This window comes from Malaclemys terrapin, chromosome 9 (assembly GCF_027887155.1).
Source record: "Malaclemys terrapin pileata isolate rMalTer1 chromosome 9, rMalTer1.hap1, whole genome shotgun sequence".
NCBI lineage: Eukaryota > Metazoa > Chordata > Testudines > Emydidae > Malaclemys > Malaclemys terrapin.
The window spans coordinates 33,988,595-34,010,828 of NC_071513.1; the positions used below are offsets into that span (position 1 = coordinate 33,988,595).

General features: G+C 38.3%; 1 protein-coding gene across 1 annotated transcript in view; it reads left to right on the forward strand.

Annotated features, from left to right (window-relative positions):
• The window catches only part of PCDH11X (protocadherin 11 X-linked), a 1,037,556-nt gene that overhangs the window by 735,301 nt on the left and 280,021 nt on the right, over positions 1-22,234 (forward strand). Inside the window, exon 6 of the mRNA XM_054039435.1 lies at positions 18,455-18,653. Within this exon, the coding sequence (XP_053895410.1) occupies positions 18,455-18,653 (199 nt within the window). The remainder of the gene's footprint in view (positions 1-18,454; positions 18,654-22,234) is intronic.

Genomic DNA, 22,234 nt, shown 5'->3' on the forward strand with positions numbered 1-22,234 from the left:
AAAATGAGTATGCTGAAAGTATACATTAATATAAAATGTTACACAGTGTTTAGCCAATGATGTTCACACTGGGCTCCTCATTCTTCTTAAAAGTAAAGAAATATTTAAAAATAAAATGTATTCAGTTTTATTAAATGTCTTTTAGGTTGCCTGCACCAGACAAGAATTGTGATGGATTTAGTCTCCTCGGTTGGCATGTTTACACGGTATCTCCTCTGTTTGAAACTGTTTTCATTGGGGGAAGCTGTCTTGAGCCTTTTCCTCTTGACTCTTTGTAATTTCAATAAATTTAGTGCTAATGAAAGGTGCCAAAGTAAAAACCCTAAAGAATGCTGTCCTTTGCATCTGCACAGAACAACACTAGCGTGAACAGCAGCAATACAAGCTTCCTTGCAATGGGCCAAATTCTGCTTTCATTTACACACTAAAGATAGTGGGGACATAGGGGTTCAGGAGCCTGCTTGTGCTCCCGTTGATGTTAGTTGCAAAACTCCTGTTAACCTAAGTGGTGCAGGAGCAGGCCCTAACCAAAGGAATAATTTGATTTTGCCTACAGCCTTTCCAGTGGGTTTCTGTTCAGGAGAGAATAGGGGCTGAGAGTGCTGTGTTCTGAATGCCCATTCACTTTTGGCTTTGCTGTTGAGAATGACAACAAGGGTGCTAACTGGTGTCAACAGAGAAGCCAATGATGCTAATAGATGGCAACATCCTTACATCAAGAGATGGCTACAAAAAGTGAATGTATTGTGCTCTTCCATTGTAACCAGGTCAGTTTCCATGTAAGCTATTTAAATATTTAGTTATATCTAATACTGAAGGCTGGTAAAATTTTGCTGTAAAACGAATGTCTTGAGACAGGATGTCAGTAATGAAATATTTTGAACTGATATATCCTTTGAAAAAATTTTAGCCTTCTGAAAGCTATATTATCTCTGCAGTGCAGCAATTGATGATAAGGAAAGGAGTCAGGACATCTTCAAACTCTTTGTTAGTTTTGTTTTCCATGGTGTGTGTGTGTGGGAGGAAGGCGGGGAGGATGGAGGGGAATATACCTGGTTTTCCTGCCAGGGGAATATTTCTCCCATTCATTGAGGAAGATTTGATATCCTCTATATCCTTCAATCTTCCTAGCCCTTAGTTGTTTTCAGATTATGTGCTGAGCGAGATCTCAATCTCTCAGGTCAACTAACAAAAGGCCAAACCCCCGGCTGCACTAAAACTTCAGGAGAGTTTTTTAACTCACTTTTATGGCTTTCTCCTGGCACCACTGGCAGTGGCCTGAGTTCCAGAAATGGCAATCCGACTAAGCAGTATTGTGGGGTTTGGTGCTGCAGAAGGTGACTTTATGGAATATCTAATGTGATGTTTGAATATGGCCACAGAAGCAGAACATGTCTAATTCATGAATAAGGAATAATGGTTGGGAAGCCCATTGAGATTTAGCAGGTCAGCTGCTACATAAGCTAATTTTTATTTAGGTTATATAGATATTAGATGTTGTGTGTGTATATTTTTGTAATAATTGGGGCCTAGAGGACTACCCTGATTATTGTGAGCGAAGTTGTTGGAAGGTGGAATAAAATTAACACAACAGTATGTACTGTCGTGGCACACTAAGATATTTGTTTGTGTGTGTAAAATAAAAGCCTCCCCTCCCTAAAGTATAGGGGCAATTGTCATTTACAGTCATGTTCCCATTGTGATAATGATCAAATATTACAAAAACTTTTAAAAATTATACACATAAGTCTCATTTGTAAAGCAATTGTAATTTATCTATAATTAATGTAGCAAACATTCTGCAGCTGTCATTATTTAGTTAGGATGAATTAAAAATTCTTTACTGTTCAATAAAACAAATTTATTTTAACACATTTCACTCATTGAGACTCTGTACTCTAACAGTTCAGTGTAACTTCACATTTCACATATTGGCAAGCTGTCAGCTGTACTTTGTATTTTATATTTGTATGACACAGTCATAATGTTTCTGACCTGTAGGACAGCCATGTTGATTCAGTGCCTTGCCAAAAAAAGTATTTGTGAGATTAAGAAATTGAGCTGAACAGAAAAATTCCAGTTATGCATTTTTTTTATTAAAATTTGCCAGTTCATCAGTATTGAAATGTTTAGCAGAAACCATTCGATTTTATCAGGCTTCTGATGGACCCCACGCAGGTATTGCGACCTGCCTGCCAGCTTGCCCACCCACTGCTCCATAGCTTGCTTGATGGCTTGCTAGGGAATGTAGGCTTCCTTGGTCTGCTTGCTCTGCGGCAGTCCCCCATGCAGATTTAACCTGAGCCAGGGACACCAGGGCTTCCAGATCCCCAGCTCCAGGGCAGCCCACACTGCGGATTGCCTTGGAATCAGATCCCCAAGGCTTCTGTACTGTCCTGGTGAGCCAGCTGGCTCCTAAGGCTGTCTGAGTCCAGGGGCAGCAAGCTGCCTAGGGCTGTCCAACTCCCAGGCAGCCAGAAGAGCCAGCTGACCCAGGAGACAAGGAGCCACAAGGTTATGGGCATGTGCCCTCCCATCATGAGAAGAATGTAGGGCCTTGGGATCAAAGAAGAATCATAACGGTTAAACATGGTTAAAAAAAACAATATCGAGAAAGGCCTTCTCTATTTTCTGACTGGACATTTCTGTCCTAGCCATTGAGATACACAGCTTATGAAATTAAGTTTGGACTATTGCAGCTTACAACCCCAAAGAGCTAAAAAGGCTTTCTTGCCACTCTTGCAGGAGGTGGCAACCTGGCTGCCGGGTGGAATAGAAAGGCAGTATGCGACATGCTCCAGTTCTGTCCTTGATGTCTGATGTCCTAAATGGCCTGGTATCGGGATATTTGAAAGACCAGTTTCCTATCTGTGACTCATCAAGAAATTTACTTGTTAGGAACATGGGTAGCTATCAAGATCTGCCATTGTGGTTTTTACCATACAGAAAGAAAATTACATATTCCAGCCATGCCACTGAGTATCATACTCAGTGGATTATCTGTACCTTAAACTTGAAATTCAACCAATTGCTGAAAAGCCCATGAAAGCCTTGTGCACCCCTTAACATCTGAATTAAGGGCCATCTGAACTCATTAATGCCACAATTTTACTTTATGAGCTTAAGTAGGTATAAGTGGCACATAGGACCTTGTGCCAGGCCCTGTGTATTAGGGTGAATTTTATTCTCTGAGAATGTTTTAATTTTCACGTTTAAATAAATCAATATAAATAATTATTTGCTTTCAATATAATACCAGTTTGTTTTCTGATGCAAACCACAGAGTTGAATGACAAGTGGATCCTTTCTCTCTGAGAGACTAAAGAGAAGACTAGGTCCATTAATTTTGTTAAAAATGGTGAAGGCACATTTTCAAGCTTTTTATGTGAATCCTTGTGATGGCTTGTGAAATTCTGTGCATTCATATTTCTTCATAAGGGCTTGTGAAATTCTGTGCATTCATATTTCTTCATAAGGATTTGATGTATAAATGAAAAATTGAATAGAAAAAATAATAGCAAATGGATTTTTGATCAGCTTCTCCCAATTTCTTCTGAGTCTCTGTGGCTCAAACCACCTCATCATGCAGGCATTTAATGGTTTAACCTTGACTGTCATGGTACAAAACTAGGGTCCAGAGGACAATGAATAATGCATTGGAGCAACATATACTATTCCATAAATCTATATCTAACACATTAAGAAAGAAGAAATATACCTACTTCAACCACAATCGACAGACTGATGCTAGAATGAAAAAAATACAGCGTGTACATTTATGACAATATAAATTCTATTTTTAGTTCTGCATGTGCACTAAGGAAAGCAGGGAGCTAAGAATTACAAGCAGGGTTCTTTTCATAGAAGGCAATATTATTGTAATTCACTTTAAAAGAAATACTCCTTAAAAATCACTGTTGCATCATCCAAGGTATTTCTGTTTAGAATGGCTAGGTGAGATCGGTTGTCTTGGGCCGGTTGTGGCTGGTAGCAGCGTCAAATGTCAGTCCAAAAGTTTCTGCTTATATTATTGATGGCTTTTATTATAATTTTCTTATTTTTACCTTCTCACAACTAAAAGGACTTTACTCAAACTTTAAAAAAATAAAATTGAAGTCTATCATGAACCAAACTTGTAAAATTATAACCCCAAAATTAACAAACTTGGAAAGTTAGGAGCCTATGAAAACAAAGGATTAGAATGGAAACTATTTCACAACCTCAACTACAGTTAGTTTTACTAGCACAACAGCTATAGTACATCTGTGTATTTTTATGAGCAATTTTAAATTAATCATGTCAACCTGAAATATCTTACACACATTAAACTTTAAAAGTGTGCTTTCAACTGTCATTTTGACATCTCGTTAGCATGCAATAACTGCCTTTCAAAAGCTAAATTAAATGTTTGACACACTTTAAATGCTGTTATATTTTCCAGTTTTTATTTGCTCTTTTATTACAGTTCTTTGTTTTTTGTGATGTTGATAAGTGTGAAAGATGATAATTTAATTGGTAGATGTTGTTTAAAAAAATATTAACACATCAGATGTGGTTTTTTTGGCACGAGAGGATTAGATTGTTCATAAGATGTAGCCCCTCTGGCTAATTATTCAGAAATCAGTGAAATGCAGCTTTGATCAGATTGACAACAAGTTTGTTCAGTGGCTCTGACAAGTTTCAAGAGGAGGAAGTGAATATCAATCTAACCAATGCATCCATTACGTTTGTGAATATTTTCTTCTCTCCTTAACAAAACAGGTAGCAAAAAGCTTTTCTGTATTTTTTTTTTTACAAGAAGCAGTAGTTTAGCAAAAGTTGTACTTCTGGACTATCTAGATACAACACAGTTCAACTATTTATGACCTTTTAATTTTCCTTTAGAAATAACTGATGATACAATTTTCTCAAGCATCTCAAAGTATGTCTACACTGCAACTGGAAGCATGATTGCAACATGCATTGGCATACCTGCACTAGCTTTGCTGTAGCTGGCATGACTAAAAATAGGGTAGACGTGGTGGCATGCACATCAGTGTGGGCTAGCAAAGCATGAGTACATGACTATGTCTCCAGCACATTTGGACAGCCTGTGCCCCTGTGTCTACACCACTATTTTTATCTGTGCTAGCTAAATTCTGCACATGCTGCAATCACACTTCCAATTGCTCCCCCTTTCAGAAGTGACTTCGATACTTAGGCCTGGTCTACACTGGGGGGGGGGGAGGGGGGATGAGCTAAGTCGGTCTAAGTTATACAACTTCTGCTATGAAAATAACTCCAGCTATGGAAGAAAAATAGCAGGGAGGGATAGCTCAGTGGTTTGAGCATTGGCCTGCTAAATCCAGGGTTGTGAGTTCAATCCTTGAGGGGGCCATTTAGGGATCTGGGGCAAAAATCTGTCTGGGGAGGGGTCCTGCTTTGAGCAGGGGGTTGGACTAGATGACCGCTTGAGGTCCCTTCCAACCCTGATATTCTATGACATACTTAGATCTACTTACCGCAGTGTCTTCACTGTGGGAGGTCGACTGCTGATTCTCCCCCGTCAACTCTGCCTACACTTCTCACTCTGGTGGAGTTGACAGGAGAGCACTCGGCGGTCGATTTATCACATCTTCACTAGATGTGGTAAATTAACCCCCACTGGATTGATCACTCCAGAGGTAATGTCTACATGCCCTTAGGCACACATTAATGGGACTTAGGCTCCTAAACTACAAAGGCATTTTTGAAAATTTTACCTGCAATGTAAAAAAAGCCAAAAAAAAAAAAAAAAAGCCTAAAAATAAAACAGAAATACCTTTTAAAAATTAAATTTTAATTTTTTTAAAAAAAACTTCATTTTTGCAGTGCACATAGTTGTAATCTATAAATTGTCAATCTTTTATTTCATTTAAAAACATTGAGAAATCTATGATATGGATAATGTTTTATTTGCGTTCAACTGGTCAGTCAACTGTGTGAGATTCCCCAACAAAATTGTCCTGTCTCTTGGCAAACTGATGGAGTGTGTCTCCTAGACATCATCCTCTCCAAATTGGATTAACAAATGAGAATTATATGAAGAAAAATTGAAATCCTAGCAATGGTATAGGATGGTAAAATTATCAGTCACAATGCAGAAAAGATAGAATAGCATTCAACAAATATTTTTTTGCTATATTTGGAAGAAGCAAGATGTATATATTTATATCTTCCAATAGTAACTAGTGGGGCTTTTAGACAGTAAGTATTAAATTAAGCATTTTTAAATCAGCAGATCGGATATTTCGCACCCAAGAATATTAGAAGAATTGGTTGAGGAGCTCTCTGAACCATTGTAATACCGTAATACTTGTAATACTGGGGAAGCTCCAGAGGACTGAAACAAAGCTAATGTTTTGCCAACATTTAAAAATGGTAAGCAGTATGACCTGTAAAACTATAGGTCAGTTAATCTGACAGTGATCCCTGGCAAAATCATAGAGTGGCTGCTAAGAGACTCAATGAGTAAAGAATTAAGGGACGGTAGTATAGCTAATGATAATGAACATGGTTTTAAGGCAAATAGGTCTGGATAAATAAACTTCTTTTTTATGAGATCATAAGTTTGGTCGAGAGTTTTGACATGAGTCTGCTTTAAGGCATTTGACTGAGTCCCTCATGGTATTCTGATTACACTGGTCTACAATTTTTGAGAAGTCGTCTGCTTCAGAGATACAATGTGCTATTTATTATGTATTTTGATGTGCTGAATTCAAATATGACAATTAAAACAACTCATTGGCTACTGTTTCTAAGATATTTAAGTTTTTACATTTTATGTCTATGTATATTGTGTAGATAGTAGAATTTTAATCATAAATTGTAAACCTAGGTCTTTTCATGTGTTTATGGTTGCTTTACATGATATTTCACCTGTCCTGTTTATGTAACATTTTAAAAATCAGCAAAAGGGTTATATAAATAAAATTTATTATGAAACAAAAGGCAAAAAACTATTCTGTACATAGTTTAGTCCTATTCAGTGTCTACTTGGCGCTTCTTGGCTTGTGTCTTATATTCATTAAATGGAGCATCTCTTGTCACTGTCCAGCAATAGTCTGCAAGCATTGATGGGCTCCATTTGCCCTGATAGCGTTTCTCCATTGTTGCAATGTCCTGGTGAAATCGCTCGCCGTGCTCGTCGCTCACTGCTCCGCAGTTCGGTGGAAAAAAATCTAGATGAGAGTGCAAAAAATATATCTTTAGTGATATGTTGCAACCAAGGCTTTTGTATGCCTTGAGGAGGTTTTCCACCAACAACCTGTAATTGTCTGCCTTGTTGTTTCCGAGAAAATTTATTGCCACTAACTGGAAGGCTTTCCATGCCGTCTTTTCCTTGCCACATAGTGCATGGTCAAATGCATCATTTCGAAGAAGTTCACGAATCTGAGGACCAACAAAGACACCTTCCTTTATCTTAGCTTCACTCAACCTTGGAAATTTTCCATGGAGGTACTTGAAAGCTGCTTGTGTTTTGTCAATGGCCTTGACAAAGTTCTTCATCAGACCCAGCTTGATGTGTAAGGCTGGTAACAAAATCTTCCTTGATTCAACAAGTGGTGGATGCTGAACACTTTTCCTCCCAGGCTCCAATCACTGTCGGAGTGGCCAATCTTTCTTGATGTAGTGGGAATCTCTTGCACGACTATCCCATTCGCAGAGAAAACAGCAGTACTTTGTGTATCCAGTCTACAGACTAAGCAAGAGAGCAACAACCTTCAAATGGCCACAAAGCTGCCACTGATGTTGGTCATAGTTTATGCACCTCAAAAGTTGTTTCATGTTGTCATAGGTTTCCTTCATATGGACTGCATGACCAACTGGAATTGATGGCAAAACATTGCCATTATGCAGTAAAACAGCTTTAAGACTCGTCTTCGATGAATCAGTGAACAGTCTCCATTCATCCGGATCGTGAACGATGTTGAGGGCTGCCATCACACCATCGATGTTGTTGCAGGCTACAAGATCACCTTCCATGAAGAAGAATGGGACAAGATTCTTTTGACGGTCACGGAACATGGAAACCCTAACATCACCTGCCAGGAGATTCCATTGCTGTAGTCTGGAGCCCAACAGCTCTACCTTACTCTTGGGTAGTTCCAAATCCCTGACAAGGTCATTCAGTTCACCTTGTGTTATGAGGTGTGTTCAGAGGAGGAGGATGGGAGAAAATGTGGGTCCTGTGACATTGATGGTTCAGGACCACAAGTTTCATCCTCTTCCTCTTCCTCGTCTGACTCAAGTGAGAATGATTCTGGTGCATCAGGAACCAGCAGTCCTTCTCCGTGGGGTACTGGGCGTATAGCTGATGGAATGTTTGGATAATGCACAGTCCACTTTTTCTTCTTTGACACACCTTTCCCAACTGGAGGCATCATGCAGAAGTAACAATTGCTGGTATGATCTGTTGGCTCTCTCCAAATCATTGGCACTGCAAAAGGCATATATTTCCTTTTCCTGTTCAACCACTGGCCAAGATTTGTTGCACAAGTGTTGCAGCATATGTGTGGGGCCCACCTCTTGTCCTGATCTCCAATTTTGCAGCCAAAATAAAGGTGATAGGCTTTCTTAACCATAGCGGTTATACTGCGCTTTTGTGATGCAAAAGTCACTTCACCACAAACATAGCAGAAGTTATCTGCACTGTTCACACAAGTACGAGGAATCTCTGCTCACTTTGGCTAAACAGAAATGTGTCCCTTTGCAAAATCAAACACTGACAAATAAGAGATCACGACACTGTATGATTTCTAGAGCTGATATAGGGCAATTTGTTCAGCAGAGTGATGTAAGCTTCGTTATGATTGCATCATCCATGACTTCTAGGAATAACATGATGCAATTCATATCATGTAGGACGCAATACCAGCTTCAGATTGCATCATTCATTATTTTGCCTAAAAAGCAAGTACTGTCCAAACCCAGTCATAGATTTATTCATAGATCCAGTCAAAGATGTATTTTAGTCATTTCTGGTTTAAATTGAGATCCCTTCCCTTTATAACTCACTTATCCTCCGCCATTCCCAAGTCAAGGGTCGTATATACTGACCCAATAGCATATCTTGCAAACTAGAGCCAATCAACAATTTGAAGCATTATTTTCGTTCTCAGTGACCCAGAATTAGTAAAGTTTGACTACATTTATTTCAGAAGCATTTTGGTTGTAGAGCAGTGTTACTTTCCTCTCCTTCATCTCCCCCCCCCCCCCCAAAGAAAGAGACAAGAGTGAGAGAAGCACAAAATCACTATACAAAAATCAGTGCAGCCCATATTATAGGGATTAAAAATTGATTAACTGATCGATCACAAAAAGTAAATGAGTATAGTCATCCAATTGGAGTGTTTTTAAGGGGCTCCCATTCTTGACCTAAAGCTATTCAATATTTTTGTCAATGATCTGGAAGAAAATATAAATCATTGCTGGTAAATTTTTCAGATGATGCAAAAATAAGTGGAGTGGTAAATAATGGTGAGGACAAGTCAGTTATACAGACTAACCTGGAACATGTGGCAAGGTTGTCTCATTTGAGAAATGTGTATTTAAATACAGCCAAATCCAAAGTCATCTTCTAGGAACAAAGAATAGGTCACACATAAGATGGGAGAATATAGCCTGCAAAACAGTGATTATGAAGAGGATGCAGGGGTCATGGTAGATAACCAGTTGAACGTGAGCTCCCACTGTGCTGCTATAACTAAAAGAGTGAACATAGTATTTGGATCTATAAGTCGGAGTAGGGAGGGTGCCTTACCTCTGTATGTGGTGTTAGTGAGATCATTACTGAAATGTTGTGTCCAGTTCCGGTGTCTTCAAGAAGGATGTTGAATTTTTTTTTAAAAGCTACAAGAATTATTCAAAGCCTGGAAAACATGCCTCAAGGCATGTCTACACAAACATTTGATGTGCGGCAAGCTGGGCTGTAAATCGACATCGCTCCAGTGAGCCATGTGCTTATTGTCTGTGTGGACCCTGCTGCTGCAGATTTCAGGTCTTTTTTTTTAAATAAAATTTTTGTTAGGACTAATACACATACCTTTGTTCTTCATTCAAAAATCCACCTTCCAAATCTGGGGAGAAGGGGGAAGGCACCTATGAGAAGGCTGTAACTTTAATTAATAATAAATCATAAAAGGTTAGTGTGACATATTTAAATTGACATTGTAAACGTAGATATCTTAGAGTTATTGGTCTGAGCTGAATGTGTATGTGAATTACTGGGAGCAGGAGTTGTATAATCGTTGGTGGAAATTGAATAAGTTGCAACTATAGCAGCCCAGGCGATGAAACCTAGGCAAAAGAGAAGTAATATTGGCTTTCCTTTATCGGGTCCAACAGTAATTATTATTTTTCTGTATCTGAGGTTGGATGCTTTTGACCTGTAAGCATTCTGCTGTTTGTTTTATGCAATTCATAGAGTATTGTATACTGATAACATCTGAAAACAAAATTAGATGCTGTGTCTCTGTATCAAAAGCATGTGGAACAAAAGATTATATGTAAGTACTCTGTGGGGGTAAATATAGGAAAAACTGAATTGGAAATAATAATCTGATTGGGAAGCCTTTCTGAGCAGTGTCTAGAAGAGCCATTGGTGTGGCAGAAGATGATTATATAGTCAAGATATTTATGGTATATATTTCTCTGACCTATGGAAAGTATCAGCAAATGAGAAAGTGCAGTGATGGCAAAATAATAGGGTTTAGCATTGAAAAAGAAAAAGACAAAAAAAAGATGTTGACTCATTTGTCCACTGGGCTCTGAACATTGGAGGAAAAGATGGAAATAACCTTTTGTTCTGTTTTCATAGTATCTTAGAGTGGGTATTTGAATAAGTGCTGGCTTAAATCATAATTTTCAACTAAGAAATGTAATGAATCCAACATAAACTAAAATAGTAATGTAAACATTTTTTCTACACACTCTTATTTTATACTGATATTAATTTGCTTCAATGAATGAAGATAACAAGGTTAATAGTTTAATGCTAGTCAGTTGATATCGGCTTTTTTTCTATTTTTCTATTTTTCTTTTTTCAGTTTTTGATTATAAATTAACAAACCCCTGGTGTATAATTCCAGGAATCATCCCTCCAATGTATCTAAAGCTATTTACTTAGACTCGTCTTTTATTGGTCCCACTGCCACAGTCTAATTATTGTCATGAAACAATGAACTCTGTGTAGTTTGAGGCTTTGATCAGTCTTCATATAGCTTGGAATAATGAGGGTAAGAGTTTTGTTTGTTTTTGGTTTTTGGTTTGGTTTCTTTTCGTAATTCAGTTTGATCCCGCCAGAGACAGGCTGCTTTACAAAATGCAGCCTTTTCTTAGCTGCCAGATGACACCTCTGACAAAAATTCTGATTGTGCTCATAGCATCTCTGGAAGCAACATTCATTCTCTTTTAATTTCACTGAAGAACAAATTTAATAGCACTAAGTATGTCAAATTAATGAATTTGAACTCAAAAATGTTGCACGTCTTTCTTTACACTGAAAAGGAGCTGAGAGGAAAGTTATGGTTTGTAGCTCAAGTTCCTTTAAGGTTCTAATCCTATGTTAATATTCTGTAAAGCCAATAAAAATACAAGATTTTGTTCTTTCTTTTTGTCTTTCTTTTTAAAATGTGGTAACTTGTAATCAAATGAATAAAACAGGCCATAATCCTTGTTATTCTGTTACTATCTATATACACTCCCTTTGGAGATAAATAGAAAAACAGCTGGAGTCTGAGGATATTTTGTAATCTTATAAATTGAAATTGAAATGCCTCAAGGAGGAAATTTCCAAAATAAATGTGACAGAAGATAAGTCGCTGCTTTTGGCAAAATTTTATTAGTATGACTTGTTCCAGATTGTTGTTGTGGTTTCTGCATGAATTAAGAAAATGGCAGCACTGTTACTTGGGAAAAAAAATTGTACTTTTCTTCTCTCATGTTGATAAATTGCTCTAGAGGTAACTGCTTTGTTATCAGATTGTATTATCAAGAGTGTCAAACTTTGCAAGGACATTTTCAAATGAAAGATTATGAGTCAGATCCTTACCTGGTGTAAATTGAGGTAACTCCATTGACTTCAGTAGTGCTGTGGTGATTTATACCAGCTAAACATCAGGTCCTATATACTTTTAAGGCAGATATTTTTGTCTTTTACCAATAAAATCTTAATTTATGTTAACTGAAATAATATTTAAAAACTAATTTACTTTTCCCAATTTGTTTATTTGATTCATAGATTCCAATGCCAGAATGAACTATTATTTTCATTTAGTCTGACCTCTTGTATAACACAGAACTTCCCTAAAATAATTCCTATATTAGCTCTTTCAGAAAAAACCTCTAATCATGATTTTAAAATGTCATTGATGGAGAGTCCACCATGACACTTAGTAAATTGTTCCAATGGTTAATTACTCTGACTGTTACAAAATTACTCATTTCTACTCTGAAGTTGTCTAGCTTTGTCTTCCAACCATTGGATCGTGTTATACCTTTCTCTGCTAGACTGAAGAGCCCATTATTAAATATTTGTTCCCTATATGGATACTGTGACAAAGTTCCTCCTCTATCTTGGTGGGTCCTGCGCTTATTGGTGGATTTTCTTGCCTCAGAGATTCACCATGTGGGTTGGGGAACAGCCCAGAGACCTTCCCCTCTGGGAGAGAACCCACAGTCCAGGTCAATTGGGAGGTTTGGGGGGAAACCAGGCCCGCCCTCTATTCTGGGTTCCAGCCCAGGGCTCTGTGGACTGCAGCTGTCCATAGTGCCTCCTGTAACAGCTGCATGACAGCTACAACTCCCTGGGCTACTTCCCCATGGCCTCCTCCAAACACCTTCCTTATTCTCACCACAGGACCTTCCTCCCAGTGTCTGATAACGCTTGTACTCCTCAGTCCTCCAGCAGCACACCCTCTCACTCTCAGCTCCTTGCGCCTCTTGCTCCCAGCTCCTCACACTCACACCACAAACTGAAGTGAGCTCCTTTTTAAAACCCAGGTGCCCTGATTAGCCTGCCTTAATTGATTCTAGAAGCGTCTTCTTAATTGGCTCCAGGTGTCCTAATTAGCCTGCCTGCCTTAACTGGTTCTAGCAGGTTCCTGATTACTCTAGTGCAGCCCCTGCTCTGGTCACTCAGGGAACAGAAAACTACTCATCCAGTGACCAATATATTTGCCCTCTACCAGACTCCTGTATCCCACTGGTCTGGGTCTGTCACAATACTTATAAGCTGTAATGAAGTCACCCCTTATTAACCTTCTCTTTGTTAAGCTAAATAGATTGAGTTCTTTGAGTCTGTCAATGTAAGGCATGTTTCCTCTCCTTCAATCATTCTCATGACTCTTCTCTGAACCCTCTCCAATTTATCAGCATCTGTCTTGAACTGTGGGCACCAGGACTGGCCACAGTATTCCAGCAACAGTCGCACCAGTGCCAAATATGGATGTAAAATAACATCTCTACTCCTACTTGAGATTCCCCTGTTTATGCATCCCAGGATTGCATTAGCTCTTTTGGCAGCAGCATCACACTTGGAGCTCATGTTCAGCTGATTAACATCCCCACCCCGAATCTTTTTTTAGTGTCACTGCTTCCCAGTATAGAGTCCCCCCATCCTGTAAGTATGACCTACATTCTTTGTTCCGAGATATGTATATTTACATTTAGCCCTATTAAAACACACATTGTTTGCTTTTACCCAACTTACCAAGCAATCCAGAGTGCTGTGAACCAGTGACCTGTCCTCTTCATTATTGACCACTCCCACATTTATTGTGTCATCTGCAAACTTAATCAGTAATGATTTTATATTTTATTTGAAGTAATTGATAAAAATATTAAGCAGTGTAGGGGCAAGAACAGATCACTGCAGGACCCCACTGGAAACACATCCAGTCGATGATGAATCCCCATTTACAATTACATTTTGAGACCTAGCCATTTAATGTGCGCCACATGAATTTGATATCATTTTAGTTTTTTAATCAAAATGTCATATGGTACCAAGTCAAACACCTTATAGAAGTCTAAGTACATTACATCAACATTATTACCTTTATCAACCAAACTTGTAATCTCATCAAAAATATATCAAGTTAGTTTGACAGGCTCCATTTGTTTTCATTCCTCTCATCTTGGACAATAAAAATAAGTTCTGGTGAGTTTGTCTTTCAGGTTCTAATGCACTAACACAGTGTTGTTGAGCTGCAAACACTGAAGAGGAATAGACATTTGTTTAAAAAAACCTTTCTTATGTTTTTTAAAAAATGGCAAAATTTTGATTGGTTTCAGGCGTTGTAAAAAGTAAATTTTGAAAAACCTGAATTTGGGAGCAACTTGGAATAACATAATTTGAAGACTATTCTATAGTAGCTTTTGCTGTACAGCAGACTAGAGGTCCATCTGCTATGGTCTAGTACCTTGTCAGACAGTGCCCAATAGCACATTACAAAGGAGGAGTAACACCATTTGAATATACCTAGTTCTACAGTAATATTCAAAGGGGTAGTTTCTTTTGTGTCTGCACCTAGCAAATAGTTTATGCACTGGAATATGGTGAGTCATAGCCATTATGTATTAAATGTATCTTAATTAGTGTTACTATTGATGAGTCATAGCCATTATGTATTAAATGTATCTTAATTAGTGTTACTATGTTTTTTATTATTAATATCCTGTAAGGGCCTTATTTTTACATATTTACGCATGCAGTTGAATGTCTAATTGTTCTGTGCAGTTACTATCTTTTTATATATGCGGATTACATGCATAATTGTGCACACATTTTTGATTATCACAGGGCATAAGGCAGTTAGACTTTTTTTTTTTGCAGTAAATTCCTCACCGTTTGCTCCTATTATTCAGCTTCACCAGTTGAAGCAACAGTGAGAGCAGTAGTATAGATTAGATTTCAAGAAGCCACGGATATTTTAAGCACTGTGTCATCTGGGCCAGTAGACATCAGTCATCTCTGTGGAACCATCCCTTCCTCTGGGCCTTGTGGGGGCCCTTTGTGGGTAGTTCTGTGGGTTTGTGCTGGGGAAGGGATCAGAGACTGGACAGGAATGTGGTAGTTTCGGGTGAAAGTACACATTATTCCCCATCCATTCATGCAAAACATTCCACAGCATCTCTTTCCAGGAGTCCTGCAGACAGCTACAGTCAGGTTGAGTCCCAGATAGCTTTTAGAGGGCTGCACTGAGTGCCATACCAGTACAGAGACATAGAACATCTGTATAGATAGGTCTGACCTCTTGTGGATCTACATAATCTGTGAAATTTTAGCAGCTTTTTCTGCTGGGGCGAGACCCCACCGTCTCTAGTGCAAGACCTCTGCAATGGGATCCTCATGATGTTTATCTGTAAAGAAGATGATCCAAACCACAGTGTTATGCTTATTTTGGGGAAAAATCTGAATGTTGTTGAACAAAGATGTGATTTGGGCATAAAACTGATGCAGTGTGCACAAGTTTGCTAAGAAAACTTCATTTCTTTACAGTCACATTTTTGTTTCAGTGTGGTACATTACATTCTACATGGAGGCTTACAATTGTTTTATTAAAACGTATATGTTTACATCCATTGTGATGTTCAGTACTTGATATCATAAGAAAGTGATGTTGGAGGTTTTCAAAATAACTTCCATGTAGCTCTAAAATGTAAGGATTTTTAGACTTCAGAATGTTATGCTCAGGGGTGGACGCACATTAAGAAGGATGAGGGGAAGGAGCAAAAACCAAATGGAAGAAGAGTCTAGGGATAGAAGGTGAGGAGAGCAGAGGGTGAAATTTAAAGGGAATTATGTGCTAAATGTAAATCCAATTAACATCAATTTGAGTTATACCTTTCCATTGAGGAGAATAATGGAAACGATAGCTCCGGAGACAAGAGTCACTTGTAACCAAAAATGATACTGTAGCCCTCTGAGCCAATACATTAATTTTATAAGTCCATGAGTGGAAGTCTTGTTCCACAAAGCAGAATAATTTTGCTCTTGTGGATTATGATTTTCCTTTCTTGGATTATGATGTCACCAGCACCTCTATAGACATGAGGGGATGTTATCTAGTTTGCTTCATGCTACTTTTATCACAGCCTTAATATGAATGGTCGATGGAGGACATAAGTCCTTCTGTTTTATAAGATGCTGTAACAGCAATACTGTGATGTCTTTCTGACCCAGAACATTCTGCGAAATGTTCCTGATGTAGTCAGTGGCTACCATTAAAAAGTTGGCATTTGTCAACAGTTGCCATCTAATAGGTCTGAGATTACTATATATTTTATGCCAGTGTAAACATTGACATAAAAGGAATTCTGGGAAATATTAGTAAGTTTGCATCGGTGTATATAAGGATAGATTTTGGCCAATCATATTTTGTGTCTGTAACACAAAGGGTTGGTACAGTCTGATCTTTATTTGAATTGCATCTCTTTGAAATCTAAAGCAGACAATTACATCCTGGCCCTCGACAGCAGAAATAACTGCTACAACAGGGTAGAAATAACTGACGATGCAAGTTACATCATAGATTTTGTTGTCCTGGCAGGGGCCTGTGCTGAGGATTTAGTTAAATAAAGGATGTGTTCTTCTGAACTCTCACACTTTCTGAGTAGTAAGTCATTCCACTCCCAGCAGCTGCCTTCCTTCATTTCATGTCTTTCTCTCTTTTGTCAGTAAGGCCTTTCTTCTCCCTTCCCCATCTATATTGATAGAAAGAAGCAAAGGCCCAAAGTTACACTTTTTGGTTAGCTCCAATGGGCATTAACAGGTTTAATTTTGGCCACCAGGCAGTGCCCAGATTGCTTGAGAAGTGTAGTAAAAGCAACTGAGTGACCAAAGCATTACTCCAGCACACACCAAGGTCTATGCAAAATTAATACTGGACCTAAGGCACAGTGTTTGTCTTAAGTCAACAAAACATGTGATGAGAATTTTTCTACTTGTTAATGTTTGTGTGTAAGTACTCAGTCTGTTAAAATTATTTTCATGGGATGTTAAATTGAATATGAAACCACAAAATTTCAGAGACTTGACGATATCATAATATACTCCAGCAATGTCTGAACAAGTGTACTAATTTCTCAGAAACAAAAGAGGTTAAAAAATAGCCAAATCTATTTTTCCAGAGAAATGTCTCAGTTTACAACAGTCTTCACCAGGCCTTTAAAATAAATGTCTAGTGATCTGTAGCTACATGTAATGTATTTGATTAACAATGCACACACCAACTTTTTATGACTATTCACCCAAAAAATTGAACCTGTAGCATTGCTGTTCCCAAGCATTTAGGAATTGTATTCCCGTCCCCAAATCACATGAATGGCATAAAAATCATGAAATATTAAAAATACTAATTTGGGGATATTTTATGTGCCTTCTCTTTCTTGGACCTTTAAGGTTCATGTTTTCAAGTCACAACCATGAGGGCTGAAGATTTTTTTTTACTTAAGAACATTGACTTCCAGTGAGACTGGCTCCTAAGTGCCTAAGTCACTTTTGAAAATAGGACTTGGGTTCCTTAATCACTTAGACACTTGGGGAAATTTTACCCCAGGTGTGTTACTTTAGACTTTTGGTGCACCAAATCCTTTGCCTCAAACCAGTCATCTTGCTACGACTCTTTTGCTTTCCCACCGATTTCACTTCCAAATATCAACCTTAGTATGGCCAGATTTTTTAAAGGTATTTAGGCACCTACTGGAATTTTCAAAAGCCCTAAGTAGGCAGCTGGCACCTAAGTGTTAGGTGCCTAAATGCTTTGAAAAATCCCATTAGGCACCTGAATACCTTTAAAAAACTGGCCCCAGAGCTCTTTGCATTATGGAAGAAATCAAAACAAAACCTTATGTCCCTACAATTTTTGGAGGGGAAAGTCTGGGGACTACTTTTACTTCATTTGTTTAGATAGATTTTTTTAAAGATTTATTTTAAAGATTTATTTTATTGTAAGATTTATTGTTGTTATGTTATTACTGTGATTCTGAAAGAATCAACCACATCAGTTAGAAATGTTTCACATTCTCTGGCCTTAAAGTAGGGGAGTATCTTATAATGAAAAGAATATATTTTGAAAACTAGAGAAATGAGCAGAGAAATAAATTCAATCTCAAATGGTGATTGAAATCTCCAAGTCGATTTATGGAAGGCTTCAAAGGCCTGTGAAGGTTGACAGAATCTCTTTAGCATGAGACGTCTTTCATTTTGCATCGAGGTTTACAGTTTTAAAAAATAGGAAAAGCTCTGCTGTCAGATGAAGCAGGTTTGAAAGCAGAGCTGCCTGTTCATGAAAGCCTGAAATTGTGCACAACTGTAGATAATGTTAATGTGTCCTTACCAGATAGATGAAATAATATATTTCCTACATTGGATGCATTAAGCAATTACTCAGTTTGTAGTTGAAACCATATAATTTTCTTTCTTTCCTTGCAGTCGCAACGCCGTGTCACGTTTCACCTACCAGACGGCTCCCAGGAAAGCTGCAGTGACAGTGGGCTTGGAGACCATGAACCCAGCAGCAGTGCTAGCACATCGCACCCTCTGCCCCTTGGTTTCCCCCAAGAGGAGTACTATGAACAGGCTTCGCCCAACAGTCGGACAGAAGGAGATGGCAATTCGGACCCGGAGTCCAGTAAGTGATGCTCTCTAGGAATATTTGTCTTTAAATGTTAATAAGTCACAAGTGGGCTAATTTTAAAGCCACTAATTAAAGTTTAATGCTAAATTAAGATGGGAAAATACTATTTTGGTTGCTAACCTCTATATTTTAAAGACAAAAATGACAAAGTTCAAAGCAAGTATTTTTGACCATTTTGTGTTGAAATGCTCTGTAGGTGTTGTAGCTGGTTTGCATCTTTATTAGCTGGGGTTTGTTATGGTTTTGGCATACTAGAGAGAAGTGGTGCTTTCTGGTTGGTTGTCACTGTATGGCTTTTAACATTTTCCCCTTCCGTACTTTTCCCTACTTTGCATTCTATAATAGCAGCAGAGCCCTCTGGGCAACATGCAGATCTGTGAAATCACTGCCGTTCTTCAGAAATTAAAGGTCCTCAGTTTAGTGCCTGTGAGGGCAACTGTGGTGTGAGGTAATCACCCAGAAAGGCATTGCTTGTTGTGTCATATTGCTTAATTATACAAGTGGCATTGGAGGTTGATGCCATTGGAAAGTGGGTAGGCAAAGCTGACATGTCAAGGTGTGCTCAGGGCCAACTTACAACAGTGTATTTGATTTAGAACAGGTAGAACAAGAGGCTCCTTTGTAACTGTCATTCAGCATGATGAGCTCTCCCTTGTTGGACAACACCAGATTCATGTGCTTTTCATCTCCCCTGGGTCTAGCCAGGCTCCAGACACTGTCTCTGGCCTTTAGGCTCATTCCTGACATACAGAATCCCTGATGGTACCCCTTCTCCAAAGTGGTACCCCACAGTCCAGCTATCCTAGGCCCCAAGAGCACTACTGAACCCCACAAGTCTCCTCAACAGCTTAAACGCACCCTTCCCCAACCTCCACCAAAGGTAGTCTGGTTTACCATTTAACCCATTCAGAGGCACATGCCAGTTGAAGCCAGGCACTTAGAGGCTGTGCAAAGTAACTTCTTAAACAAACATGCAGAAAGCATACAGATTTACAGATCCATGCAAAAAACAATAAAACCTGCTCTCAAATCCCTCCCTCCAATGTCCTCACCAGTCTGAGAGCCCCATGGGTGTTTACCTGTATCTTTCAGGAGTCCCTGATCCTCACTCCTTGGGACTCAGTCTTCTTGTCTCGGTCATGGATTGTACTCTCCTGTAGCAAACTCCCTTCAACTTCTGTTGGTCTGGAAGTCAGACAGTTCTCTCTAGCTCAAAAAGCATGTCTTTGTTTTTTTAAAAGCCAGCCTAACACCTGATTTCTGTGATCTGTCTCCTGTTTTTGTGTTTCTTTGTTTGTTTTTTCATTTTCCACTCCTCTGCAGATAAGCTGGAGAAAACTGGTTTTATCTAGGTTGTAACCATCCACTTGTTTTAGGACCAAGTTATTCAATTGTTGTTGGTCCTTAATGACCAGCCCTTTTAGGGGTAGGCAACCAAGTGCCATTCTCCTTCTTCTTAGCACAAAAGGTATGATGAAAATATACAGCAAAAGACAGCCTTATGGGCATAAACACACAGAATTCATAAGTTTGACATTGACAAACTTCTCAAATCCTCACTGTAACAATGTCAAATTCATCCCTAGATAGGGTCGAAAGAAGGAAACACACACACTTCCATTTCACAGAACAACTGAAGATCCTAATGCCTCCAACAGAGTTAGAAGGGAGTGATGATGAAATTTTAATCTAACTTAACAATGGAAAGAAAATGAGTTTATCCTAACAATGTCGTTGGAGCTGTTAATTATGTTACAAGGTGATATCGTATTAGTTGTATATGGCATTTCACAGACTTGTTTAGTACAACTGAATTAAAAAGTGTAATGAACAATTTACCCTTGAAAGTTGAGATGTTTTGGTATTGGCAAAATATTTGTGAGCTGTTCACAGAAATATAAAATTCTTTTGTTTTAATATTTGTGAATTTCTTCACAAAATATAATGTCTTTTATGAATGGCTCATGAGCAATTCACTGGGCATCTTCAGTAGCTGAAGTGTTCAGCAAATGTGTTGGCTTGTTTGTATAGGTTTACATGGTTTTCGAAACAATGCTGAAATATTCCTTGTTTGGATGTCCTTAAATTATTTGAGTTTGGAATTCACTTTTATTTGTATTCAATCTAAAAAAGCTCAGCTTTTCACAGAACATAACCACAAAGGGGGTTGCATACAATCAAAAACAATAATTTTCACATTTGAATCAATATTCATGTTTTTTCTTTTACTATTCACTCAATTCTGTTATTTACCCATACTTCACCAAAGTAAGTATTAGATGCAGGAGATAGGTATGTATGGTGCACTCTTAGCCTTGACTTGACTGCAAAGGACATCAGAGTAAAATTGATGCAAGAGAAATCACTACATTAGGCAAAAGTGAACTGATGCTGCTTTTGCCACTTAAAATGAGGCTCAGGTTTGGAGCTGTTGCTCTTTTTTGAACCCAATTTCTACAGCTTTAGATCAAAAGAAAAATGGATCACTTAGGAAGCCTCTGAAATGTCAGTTTGAGTCTAATAATATCCACACTGACAACTGAATGCCATTGACACATCTCACTATGCAGAGACTGAGCAGACACCTGATGTCTTTTTGAGTGTGAAATTTGCAGAAAGTTTAGTCACCTGTTTCAGAAATGACTAATTATCTGACAGCTCGGTTTTAAACTTGATACCAAGAAAAATTAGTGTTTCTGTAGTGTGAAGATGTGTTCTCCTCTAACTTTTATCTTTTTTTGATAACCTAACTACCATATACAATTGATGCAGTGTGGCATCACCCCTTTGATCTGAAGATCACAGCTGCTTGTGGATCTTCTAACTATTACTGTTATGGCATGTATTTGATACAAGTACCTAGCGGCAAGCAATACAACTACATTTAAACAGGTCTGACCCCTCTGCATTTACACAACAGAAAATATCAAAGTACAGTACTGTTGTGAGAAAAATGTTGGCATATTTTTCATTGAAATTGCTCATTGCTGTAAGTTAACTTGTACACAGTGGAGTTGGGAGGAGCAGAAATACCTTGTTGACCAATTAATATGTTAAACTTGCTGTCCAAGAATTTAGTACTTTGTTGGCTAAATTTGTCACATGTACATAAAGTTTCGCAAGATATTTCTTGTTTAATATCTGGGCATTTAGCTTTAGTTTCTCCTTCCACCCACGAAAGCCACCATGTGGAAATGCTGATTTCCTCCACCAAACAAGTTTAATTTTTGGTCTAATTCAGAATGGCCTGATGAAGTTGAAGCAATCTCAGCTCAGTTTGTTTCAGGAACAGACATATGGCTAATGTAAAAAATAAGAATATGAAGTAAAACGAAGCGCAAGTGGCTTAGACTACTATAAAATGAGGAGCATGGCTGTTATTCCTTCTCAAGACCTCTCTATAGTATTGGAACTTTCTTAATCTGAAACATTGATCTGAATATTGGGCTTCAGGATAATCTTCAAATTGCCTGAATGCAGTTTTACCCGGACTTGCAGAGCAGGACTATACACTGTGAATGTGAAAAGCCTTTAATAAAACTACTCAGCTAGAACTGACCCAGAACTTATTAAGA